The sequence below is a fragment of the Cariama cristata genome, unplaced genomic scaffold (assembly GCF_000690535.1).
Source record: "Cariama cristata isolate BGI_N322 unplaced genomic scaffold, ASM69053v1 scaffold10022, whole genome shotgun sequence".
NCBI classification, from domain to species: Eukaryota; Metazoa; Chordata; class Aves; order Cariamiformes; family Cariamidae; genus Cariama; species Cariama cristata.
The window spans coordinates 5,513-17,741 of NW_009603219.1; the positions used below are offsets into that span (position 1 = coordinate 5,513).

At 49.3% G+C, this 12,229-nt stretch overlaps 1 protein-coding gene across 1 annotated transcript in view; it reads right to left on the reverse strand.

Moving 5' to 3' along the window:
* Positions 1 to 1,358: 1,358 nt before the first annotated feature.
* Positions 1,359 to 12,229, reverse strand: part of RXRG (retinoid X receptor, gamma) — a 22,082-nt gene continuing 11,211 nt past the window's right edge. The window contains exons 3-10 of the mRNA XM_009695084.1: positions 9,729 to 9,873; positions 8,860 to 9,039; positions 5,397 to 5,557; positions 4,541 to 4,670; positions 3,806 to 3,938; positions 2,957 to 3,048; positions 2,610 to 2,715; positions 1,359 to 1,780 (exon numbers count right to left, since the gene is read on the reverse strand). Coding sequence (XP_009693386.1) covers positions 1,633 to 1,780; positions 2,610 to 2,715; positions 2,957 to 3,048; positions 3,806 to 3,938; positions 4,541 to 4,670; positions 5,397 to 5,557; positions 8,860 to 9,039; positions 9,729 to 9,873 — 1,095 coding nt within the window. The 3' untranslated portion in view covers positions 1,359 to 1,632. The remainder of the gene's footprint in view (positions 1,781 to 2,609; positions 2,716 to 2,956; positions 3,049 to 3,805; positions 3,939 to 4,540; positions 4,671 to 5,396; positions 5,558 to 8,859; positions 9,040 to 9,728; positions 9,874 to 12,229) is intronic.

The window sequence follows — 12,229 nt, forward strand, 5'->3', positions numbered from 1 at the left end:
GGCTGGAGGCAATATTCTGCTCAGTTTAACCGGCAGCATGGTGTGGGTACCATCCCAGCAGAGCCTGCATGCAGTGTCACAAACTCTAGCAAAGGTTTTACAATGAGCAAACTGAATATTTTCTGTCTTTAAATACTTACCTTTTAAAGGAAAATTACCTTTTCAATTAAAAATAGCCCCTTGGCCAGTGCTTCTCACCTCTTTCGAAATTCTCCATTTTTTTCTACTGTCATCAGGAAAAAGAAAAGTTTTCACAATTTTGGGGTTTTGTTTCTTTTTCTTTCTCACAATGAAATACCAGGGAATGAATCATGTCCCTGTGTGGGAGTTTTAACAAAACGTTTCATTTTTATCCTTCTTTCTTTCCTGTTGTCACTACTCCTTTCCCTCAAACTTCCCCAAGTCACCAAGCGGCAGCATTGCAATCTGTCACGCGGACAGACGAAGCACGGCTGCATCTCACCGCACTGTCTGCTGAGAGGGTCAGAAGGGGCAGATCACTTAACACTACACCTGTTTTATGAATAATAATACAGACAGTTTTGCTGGGTTCCTGGGAGGACATTTTCCCACCAGGATAAGCTCTGCATATTGAACAAATTAATGTCTTTAACTCATTTGACTCTGGTTAGCTCGGTTGTGATGGGAAGCTCCAGCAGTGCCATTTGAGCAGGGGAAAGACCAGGCAGACCTTTGAGGCAAGTTTGTTAGAGTGTCTTGTGCTTTCCCTCTCTGCAAGTCTCATTTACGGAAGTATGAGATTATAAATTTGGGGTTGAAGAGCCTGTTTCCAGTGCAAAAATATGGAGGGGAAAAAAAAAAGCCTGAGAACAGGATCCATGAACATTCAGAAAAAATGAAAATTATCTATGAGCACACCAGGTTCAGGTCCCCCCCAAAATACTCCACCTGGACCAAAATGAAGCACTTTGAGGGAAGAACCAGTGGTTGGACTAGCTCAGAAAAGAAAAAAAGTGACTTTTTAAATGGGCTTTTAAATTACTTTAAACTTCTTTGACTTTTTAAATTACTTTAAAAAGTCAAAGAATTCAAAGAGTCCAAGAGTTTCTTTTTAAGATGGTGGAAGGAAACACTCCGATTCAAAGCAGCAAGTTTCTCCATGTCTTTCCTTAGCAGGAGCAAGAAGCGACACCACTTGTTGTCTCTTGGCCAGAGGACTGTGCCCATCAGCACAAGCAGTGATATCCCGAGTGATGTCCCTGCCCTGATTTGGGCTGCCCAAGCATCTCAGGAGGGTCCCTCAGCCCCATCCCAAGCCAGACCTCTGACCGCAGCAAAAGAGGACACTGTTCTGCCAGCTCCAATCAGTGCCTCTCTCATATATTATTTTATTTGTTTTGTTGGCTTTTATTGAGAGTGAAAAAATAATTTAAAGCAATTATCTGTACAGGGGGGCAGGGGAATGGTTAGCTGGTCGGAGGATCTGTGACCCCCCATGGCCAGGCCAGGGAGGGTTAGAGGGGGTGATTTACAGCTGTACAAAAACACAACAATCCCACCGAGGAGGAGCGGAGGGTGCAGGACATCTCTGGAGCTCTCGCAGGCTCAGAGGGGTGGAAGGATGTGCAGGGGCACGGGGAGACAGGGTCTGGCCAGAGAGGGGCCAGATCCTCAAGTGACCTGCAGGGGTGTCTCCAGCATCTCCATGAGGAAGGTGTCGATGGGGGTGTCCCCAATCAGCTTGAAGAAGAAGAGGTGCTCCAGGCACTTCAGCCCAATGGACCGCAGCGCTGGCAGGCGCAGGAGGAGTTTGGCAAACCTGGAAGAGAGCAGAGTCAGAGGCATGCAGGAGGCACTGGCCACCCTCTCCCAAGTGTTTCCAAGCCTGTGCCAGGGGCTCAAGGAAAGCAGAGCCCAAATTGTCCCCAAAAATGCCTTGAGGAGTTCTCAGTCTTAGATTCCCCTATGCCTTCAAAATAAGCATTTCCCTCTGCATGTGTGGAGGGAATATCTATCTTTGAAAAACAAAATTTAGCATTTCTAAAACCTTGGGAAAAAAAAAGATAATACATCCAGATTCTCTCTCCAAAATTTGAATTAGTGACTTACACCTCCATGGTGCCATTTAAATCCTTCCTGAAACTGCCTTCAAAAATTCCCAGCCTCCCGAGAGGGTGCACAAGCCCTCAAGCAGGGCCTCTGAGCCACTGCCTCCTGTTTCGAGGCACAGCTGCAAGGGGGTGCAGCAGGCAGACTGCCTCCCCCTCCCCACGACCCGCTTGCAGTGCTCTGCGGTCACATCTAGAGCCAAAAATAGCAGAAGATGCTGTGGGCGCATCACTTGGCTGGCAGCGATGGGGACGGATCTGGCTGCTGGTGTTTCGAGAGCTCGGCCAGCAGAGGGTAGGATTGGATTGAAGAAAATCGCATCTCGCCAGCACCCTAAAGGCTCTGGCCCAGGATTAGGGCACTGAGAAGACAAGCCAGCCTGCAACAGCTGGGCTGCTCGGGCAGTTTTGGCTGGTGTCCTGCCCTTGCTTTGAGGGTGGCTCAGGCAGAGGTAGCACATACACCTCTGCCTCAGTCTCCTCTTTCCAGGGTGGGTATTGTGCTCTCCTGAGTTGCCTGCCTTGCTTGGGGACACTCACCGCCCTGGCTGCTCAGGGTACTTCTGCTTCGTGTACGCTTCCAGCGTGGCATAGACCTTCTCCCTCAGTGATTCCACTTCTGAGGGGCTTGACAAACCCTTGGCATCTGGATGAGGGAGAAAACACAGGCAGGGAAGAAATCACTGCAGAGGGGACCTTACCACTGCCAGCAGAGTGACTACAAGCATGGGCAGGAAAGGATTTATGCTCTTTTTAATCTTACACCCAGGGAGTGAGACAAATCTGCCTGCAGTCCTGACGCTCACTCCCACAGCCCTCCTGCCCGTGACCTGCCGTGGCCCAGAGGGTGTGTATGTCACCTGGGACTGCCCCAGCCTCAGACTTACCTGGGTTAAACAGGACAATGGCTCGTAGGCACCCAAGCTCTGACTTATCCATCTGCATGTCTTTCATTTTGGACACCAGCTCTGTCAAAACTCTGCATGTGGGGAACATGGGTGGGCAGACAATCAGAGACAGGTACAGACAGCAAGGCTGGGGGCTGAAAAGCACCTGGGACAGGCACTCGGAATACCCCCAATTCCAAAGAGGCAGATTTGACAGACAGCCATGCCACATACTGCTCTTCTACATGAGCATCAGCAGCATCCAGGGACCTGAGCATCAAATCCGCCCCGGTTCTCACTTTGCTCAGCACGCGGCCTCTATGCTCTGTTTGGACTATGGAGAACAATTTGCACTCCCTTGAGGAAATCCGCATGGGTTTTTTTCCACATTTCACTGTGCAAAACACAGGCACTGCTCTTACGCACATCAGTTGTGTAAGAGTGGTAACACAGTGTCCCGCCAGGCAGGGAGCAGCCATGGCACAGACAGTACGTGTGCAGTCGTTATATGAGCAGGTTGGGGTTAAGGCTTTGCCAGCTAAAGCTCTCGCTGATCAGTATTAGCTCTAGATTCAGTTACAGCAAACTTTTGAGAGAAAGCACAGAAGCATTCTTCGCCCTGCACACCCAACCAAAAGTCTGCTTCTGCAGCTGCAAATCCCTTTCCAAGGTGTTTTCACCCCATTCTTGGTTTTTAAGCCAGTCAAGCATCCCCGCCTCATTCTAAGCTAACTCTGCCCAAATCAGCATGGGTTTGCTCTAGCTTTCACTAAAGACGTTTCCTATTCAGAGAGGAAAGACAGAGTCAACCTGGCCACTGCTAAGTGATGACAGAAACAGGCCACATACCTGTCAAAGATGGAGCCCACACCAGCACTGTGAGCACTGCTGCGGTGCACGTGCAAGCCTGTGGCCAGAAGGATGCCATCTTGCACCGACACAGAACGATGGGAGAAAGAGGCAATGAGCAGCTCATTCCAGCCTGCAAGAAGAGGTGTGCAGGACACAAGAGGTAGTTCAGCAAAAAAGTCAGTCCCACTTGGAGCAGGAGAACTGGTTTCTCCCTGCTGGCTTCCGAGTCAGCTCACAGGAGAGATGGGACCCTAGGTACTAAGTGCACCCTTGCCAATACTGCAAGGGTGGCAAACCCTAACCAGCAGAAAGGAAGGTGCAGAAGACTCAAAGGGAATAGAAGGCGGCAGGGCGAGGGGGAGATAAAGATGCTGCTTTTTCCTCCTAAAAATACATATTGCTTGCATCAGCAACCCCTTTACATCATTTTGCATGTTACACGCTAATGTGCCCCACGCATAGTAAGTTCTGCAGTTATAGGAATTGCATTAACAAGACACATTTATTCACTCTCCCCCAGCCCTCCTACATGTCTGCATGAAGAGGGCAACAAACGGCAGATTCCACAGCCTCTGCCAACCGCTCATCATGGCTTAGGATGGGTCGCTTGTCCTGTGACAGCGGGGATGGATCAGGCCAGGACTTTGCTGTCACGACCCAGCACGGCACACAGCCAAAAGAAGGGACAGGATACCAGGAATGGCCTTAGAGACCACAGGTGGAGGACATTACCTGCCCGGAGGAGAATGACTTGGTCTTCCAGTGTCAGGTCGGAGAAGTGGGGGATTCGCTTGGCCCACTCGACGAGTGTGAAGAGCTGCTTGTCAGCCGCATGGCATATGTTCGTGACAGGGTCATTTGTCTAATTAAGAGCAATACCAAAAGGAAAAGAGCAGAAGAAAAGAGGAGAATTTGTCAATGAAAAATCTTTGATAATCACTGTCTGCACTGCACACAGTATTGGATCAAGTTAACGATACTCAGAGCCACAACTAAAATTATAACATTGCCAATAGTCTCAGCGGTGTACTGTTGGAAAGAGAAGATATTTACTACTACTATCCCCTCTACAACCAGCCAAATCAGGTGGTTGCTAGACTTTTCTATTTGCTTGCTGTTCATTGCAGAGTCCTGCATGGCATGTGCTGGTCCCCAGGGCATATCTAAAAGCCATTAAGCAGCCTCTGAATGGGCATGAACCGCCGTTTTAGCCCAACAAGTAAAACCATAGCAGTAAACCTGCTATGTCCAGCTCCATTCCAATCTTAGTCACTGGGGCAGACAAGCAGTGTCCACGGCTGTGCAGCTATGGAAACCAGCACAGGGCTCAGACTCTCTGGCATCCACCTGTTGCCCTATCTACTCATTGAAACCAGAGGGAACTGGAAAGAAATGCTAGGAAAATAATGTATAGGCTGTTTTCTAGTTGTCATTCAGAGTAGCTTCAAAAGAAAAATTGTTGGCAATTTTTAGGTGGTGTAAAGCAAACAACCTCTTGCATAATGCTAGCTTTTCACATGGGGTTTGTCTTTTCAAATTGCACCTCAAAGGCTCTCATCAAGCTACAAGTGATGTTAGTGGCCCTTACCGAGCTCTCTGTGTTCACGTCGCTGTACGCCTCCGTCTTGGGTTCGACTGCCAGCTCAGCTTCCAGGATCCTCTCCACGGGCATGTCCTCACTGCCACTGCTTGTGGACTCAGCCTCGTTCTCATTCCGCTCCCTGCTCCTCTGCCTCTCTTCCTGCACAGCTGCAGGACAGAAATGTGGCTCTTTACATCCACAGTAACACTTACCTGCTTGCAGGGGGTCTCCTTTCTTCTGGAAGGAGGGATGAGAAACACCCTCAGGAGGGGAAGAACAGAAAATAAATGGATATTTCAGCTGTACATCCATTAAAATGTCTGCCACACCCTCCGGCAATAACTTTGGGGTTGCTGTAGACCAGTTGCTTCTAAATTTGACAAAAGGTTGTGATTTCCAAGGTATGAAGCTCCAGAACAGAGGAAAGAGGAGTCGATACCTCCAGGTGGCAGCCTGGACTCAGCTGTCACTAGATGCTAGAGGAGGCAGGAGGGATCCAGCACCCAGACACTGAGGTTTGCTGGGCTCCCAATGTGCTTTGAACACTCCCACAGCAGCCAGAGCATCCAGCAGCAGGGCTAGATGGTCCCTCACCCTCAGATGGATCCACCCAGGCTGCCTATCTCATTCCTGAGCAAAAGCCTACCCAGCCTGGCCCAGCCCTGGTGTCACCTCTCCCTCCACCACCTCTCCTCCCAACCCTCCCCACTAGAAAGTAGTTCCTAGCACCTCCAAATGCCCCAACGCCTTCACTTCTCTCACCTCTGTACATTTTACAGAATATCTACTGACTGGAGGAACATAATCACTGAAATTCTCTCCAGATCTCAGCTATTCACTCCCAGAGGTGCTAGGTGTGTTAAGGACAGGTTGGTGTAGGACATGTGTATGTGGTGTGCCAAGCCTTGCGCTCATTAGAAGTCCTGGGTGTGCATTTTTTGTTGGAGAAATTCCAAAGTGAAATAAGAAAATCCTGCTAAAAGAGTAGTGACCAGCAGGTGTCATATCAGTTTAGTTCATTGCCGGGGAGAAATGTCCCAAAACTACAGTCCTGCTAGCATCACACCCCTGTGTGAGAATACAGCACCAGGTAGAGGCCCAAAGTGCCCTGCAACCCCTAAGGGATGGGTAGGCAGCTGGCCTGGTCTCAAAGAATGACCTGTACTGAGCTGTAGGCATTTATATACCCAAAATGAAAGGTTAGCAGGGGAAAAGCCAGCCCCTGCCCCACAGACATTGGTGCTTCGCTATACAACAGCTTAATGGCTTCTCCACCCATTAGCTAAGCACCAGGCAGTATCCAGAGGAATGGGAAAACCACCAAGCCCAAGGGATAAAAAGTCCTTTAAGAGGAGAGGAGACCTGCATAAACACCAGGAAGACACCAAGGAAGAGACAAGCTCAGCCAGCCCACAGCTCACAGCAAGCCTGCGGGAGAATTCAATCCCCATTTTCTCAATCAGTTAAGTGTTGCTGGAAGACAGGTGTGACAAGCTTTTAGGTCAGATACTCGGATCAGGAGACTTCTTTCCCATTTGTCTTTATAACTCTGCTGTTTGCAGCAGTGTCAGAAAATAAGCTCTTGCATCAGCCTTGCCTTACTTACCCTGGCTTATGGTAGGGTGCTTTCAGGGGAAGGGCCAAACCACGGGAGGTTCCTCCGCACTGAGGCTCATGATCACTTTGCAATGCTTAGCACTTCCCTGCATTTCTCCCAGCTGGGAGGATGCGCTTCCCAGCATTGCCCAGCTGCTGGAGAATGGGCAGCACCCAAGGAGATAGCTCAGCAGGGCATCCAGTCTGGTGCTGGCAAAGGAGGGCAACACAGGATGCACGTATGTGCCAGCCAGCTGGGGGAAGCATTCGCCCTCTTTAGGGTAATGCATAGGAAGAAGCTAAGTGTTTCTAAAGTCATAAAAATCTCAGTGGAAGAAAGAACATGCCAAGAAAATACCAGTCCCATCACTCAGCCCGCAAACTAATCCAGGATCCCTTGTTCAAGCTGCAATCTGTCCCCAGTTTCTGCTGCTCCTGGAAACCCACTGTGATTATTGCAGCCAAACCCCTGTAGAATCCACCAAGATCCTGGGGTTTAAATTTTCACACTCTGCGAAGGGCAGTTGCATTGACACCCTGGTCCTCTGAACCACTTTGCACCCAGCTGGAAGGGAGAGCTGTGCCTGGGATGAGGTTTATGATTCAAGCTTGGCATTTCACAGTCCCCCATTGCCCTAAGCAGTTGAGGCAGCACAGCATTGATGATGCTACAGGGAACAGGATGAGGCTCAGCCTGTGTGCAGTGTTACAGCTACTTCCCCAGGCTCTGCCCTGCACAGTCTCAGCTCCTGCACAAGGAGAGGCTTTCATGCTCTGCAGTGGGACAGTGTGCCCTCCAAAAGGGACCGCGACACTGCCTGCTAGCATTCAACCCTGGAGGTGGCACATTTATTTTATTTTGGAAAAAAAGCAGCTTAAATGCTGTGCTAGTTGTCACTACCTGACCTTGCATCTGTCAGTATAATTTGGGAGACAATCCAGCTCAGTAGTCCTTGCTCCACCAAGGAGGGAGCAGCTAGCTGCAGCGGGCAGAGGTGGACAGATAAACACCCATGCCATTGCGCTTGCCTTTCCCTGCAGCAGACTCTCACTTGGTGGTAGCTTTTACAAAGACCTTCATACTCTCCGTAGTTGTGGGGGAGAGGCAGGACCCACTGCGGACACGTCACCCTCAGCACCACTTGGAAGCTTCCCTCAAGTCAGTGCAAAATCCCCCTAAGTCCAATTGCCTCAGGTTGAATCCTTGCTCCAGAACAACATCTTAAGCAGTTTAGGCCAGAAACACAGCCCTTTGGGTGTTGCAGTGAGTGCACAAGGAGTACAGAAGAGGCTGCACGAACATGCACCTCTCTCCTGCAGCATAAAAACACCACAGGATGTGAGCTGTACCAGAGCTCATCTCCAAAGGTGAGCTTAAGAGTGGAAATGACAGAGAACTAGGAAATAAACGATAGAAATAAATCATTCACCCTTATCTTCCAGTACAAGAATTAGGTAGTGACAAATGAAGCCAGCAAGCTGAAAACAAAAAAGAGAGGTTGCTGTTCGCATAGGAGATAAGCAGGATTCCTCACTGCAGGGTGCTGTCCACAGAGAGGTTTATGGGGGTCCAAGGGGTCCAGGCCATTAAGTGCCACTAACTAAAGGCAAGCTTGGGTCAAAATCAGTTAAGAGTTTCAGTAGTCACCAGTATGTGTGTTTAGGTGGGATGGAAAATAAAATACTGTGTAACAGCTTCCTCATCAGCCTCATTTCCTTTTCGGAACAAGGTCAAAAATGCCCTGAAGCTGTCATTGTGGGTTTTTTTGAACGTTCCAGCCTTCGATGGCCATGAAGAGCCAGATTTACTCTAATGAATGTAAGGAAAATTTCTATAAGCCCATTCCTTCCACCAGCCCGCACATCTTCATACCTTCCCTCTTCATCCCCATTGCGAGGCACTTCTGATATCGGCAGTACTGGCAACGGTTGCGTTGGCGCTTGTCTATGAGGCAGTCCTTGTTGTCACGGCAGGTGTAGATCAGGTCCTTCCGGATTGTCCTCTTGAAGAAGCCTTTACAGCCCTCACAGCTGTACACCCCGTAGTGCTTCCCTGGGGAGGCAAGGGGAGGCCATCACTGGGCAGGCAGGTATCTGCCCTTTCCTCCAGCATGAAGGAGCTCGAACCAACCCCAAAGGTGAAAAAACTGACTGCAGGGTATCACCTTAGCAGGCCTGACTTGGCTTTAGTGGCTCTTTGCAGGAGTAGTGACCAGCAGCAGTCAAACTATAGGACTGCCACCTTCCTGTGATATAAGGAGGGACTGCATCCCAGGGGAAGGATGTGCAGCCACATCTTAGCTGCAGTCCAAGTGCAAAAAAGCCATAGGCAGCAAGTGAGGTGCACTGATATAGACGGGGTCTGCAAAGCATGACCAGGGCTGCAGGTAGGAGAGAAAATCCAGGCACAGCCAAAACCCAGCTAACACAACGCACATGTAAATAAGAACACAGCTGGCTTGATATATTTACCTTTTATAAACAGGGACAAAATGTAAAATGAGATTATACACATAAGGGAGAAGAGCATGGCTTTCAGGTTTGCTCTCTTTTGGGCACAGCGCAACCAATCCACAAAACAGACAGCCTGCCCTTGGGCAAGCCAGACTCAGCTATGAATCTTGCAATGCCAGCATGGCCCCAGTGAGCCTCCGCAGCGTTCACTCCTGCATGAGTCTTGCTTCAGTGCATCAGGGCAGATTTCATTGCACAAAGCCTTCCCCAAGAAAGAAAACCTCCTACCTGAGGACCTATCCCCACAGATGGCACAGATGTGTTTGGCTAAAGATCCTGGGCTCGTAGATGGATAATTCATGTTCCCGATCCCCGGGAGACCCGGCAAGGGCTTGACGTCCTCTGAGCTGCTGACATTGTTCAAGACGTTGAGCTGCAGAAGTGGACGCCACAAGACAGGTTAGAGGGTTGAAATTCATACCTCAATGAAACCATCCCCAAACTGAGCTGACTCCTCTCTTGCTGCTCCTGCTGGGCTCGTCCCACAAGCTTATCTCCATCAACTCCACAGGGTTGCCATGGGCAGACAGACATCCTCTGGTGAATCCAGCTGGAGGGGTTTAAGCAGATGCCTGGTAACAGATAGCGCCTCTCACCCTGCCCTGATGCTGTAACCAAAGCCAGGACTAAGCAGAGCTGGAAAAGGGCAGGCAGCAATCCTCAGCTGCTCAGTTACAGCCTCCAAGCGACAAGGTTGGTGGGATCCTGCCTGCTTCATTAGAGGATGCTGATCACTGGCTGCTTGCAGCCTCAAGCACTAACAGTTTAGGAAGGAAGAGCTTTGCAGCCAGGCAATTTGTTGCAATTAAACCTGCACTGCTGCATAGCTAGGGAAGCCGTAATGATGCTTTAAAAAAAACAAAAAAAAACAAAAAAACAAGGCATTAAGTGGGTTAACTTCCCTGCCTCGTGACATGAAAATCTGCATAAACACATGAAAACGTGGCCATCTTGGTCACTCCCTGGGACTTAGGCTCCCAAACACTATCACAGGTTGGAGAACAGAACAGATTTGGGGTGGCTAGATTTAAAAAAAAAAAAAAAAGGGGAAGGGGGGCATCTAAAAATCAGCTGCAGTGAGATGCAGGCAAACGGCCTAGAGCCCCCAGCTGAAATCCCCAGGAGCTGGTTGTGGCTGCTGCAAGTTAAAGGTTACAAACCGACATCGATTAGATACCAAAGCCTGATGTTGCCCAGGGCTTCGTTTTATTGCTATTTGCTTTTGAGCTGTTGTCGGCAGGGCAGCGAGGATTAAGGGCCATTGAGCACATCTTGTCAAAAGCTGTCTGGGCAGAGCAATGTCCCTCCAAACCCACTATCAAATCATCTTTCCCATTGCCATGCTTTGAGAGCTGGGGAGGGTTTCTTCATCATTGAGCTTATTTTTAACAGTCTCCCCACTTTATCGACTAAAGTTGTTCTTCCTAGCAAGAGGGAGAAGGCTTTGGATGAAAATCCAGCTACAGCCTTCCTTACAGTCTCTGTAACATCTAAATCACTGGATTTCATGCACACTGTTGCAAGTTCTCCATTTGCTCCAAGAAATTGCCCATTTCCCATGAAAAAATATAATAATTTCCACATGGAATTTCAGCAAAGAACAAGAAGGTTCATCGAATTGGGATTTCTGGACCTGTCATTAGAAAAATAAAAAGATGAAACCTGTTTACATCTTCCCTCACCACTGTCCCTCCATTTTCAAAGCTTCAAAGATCTGATGACATTGAAAATACAAATTATCCAGCAAAAATTACCACATTAGGAGCCAGGTTGTTTTTACCCACTGGAAAAATAAAGGTGTATAGAGAAAAATTGCCCAGAGGAACAGAGGTTCACTCTCTATGGCAGAGACCCAGCCCAGGCACTGGCAGTTGTAAATCCTAATCCTCCAAAACCTGAACTTGGCCCAAGAAAAGGAGAAATCAACCCCTTGCTGCCCACAAGTATCCAGCCACCTTTTTTATCCTGAAAACATTTTCTTGGCAAGATGTTGAGCTAAGAGGAACTTTTTATGGTTTAAAATGTTACTCAGAGCTCAGGTACCACCTTTTCTTTCTCTCTGGCTGCACTTTGAGACAATAACAGGAAGAGAGGGTGTATGGAGGGGGCAGGGAACGGGGCAGTTTTAGCCATCAGTGTCCTCGGAGCTTGACTCCTGCAGGTTAAGTGCAATCATGTATGATATCTGGGACAACTGCTTGAACCCAAATCCATTAGCTGCCTCCCTGCCGAATCCCCAAGGCCCAGCTGTCTCCTTGCATTAGAGGCAACACAAATGAAACCCGCTCCTCGGAGCTGGGAACTTGGCGTGGTGCCTGGATTGTGGAAACTGCTTCCCGGAGCATCCCCAACCCCAAAGGAAAGGGTTCCACGCAGCCAATGCTGCCACTGGCTCCACCACCATGAAGCATCTGCCCCAGATGCCACGGGCACAAATACTGTCAGGTGGATGTGGGACATTTGGGTGGTGTGAGGGGAGGACGGACGCCCAGCACACCCACTGCAGACAGCCCCCAGACCCACGCAGGAGTTGAGGATGCTGGTGAAAGGGAAGCCAAACCCGCCACGTCACCCTTATACTCTCTCAGAGCTCTTAAGAGGCCTTCCCATACCAATCTTCTCTCAGCCTCGGTGGCAGGTGCTAGGAAGAGCTTCAGACAAACTGTGGAGTAGCAGTGAGGTATGGGGCAGAGAGGGCTCAGGTAGCATCTCCTCACTACTTCTTCAGC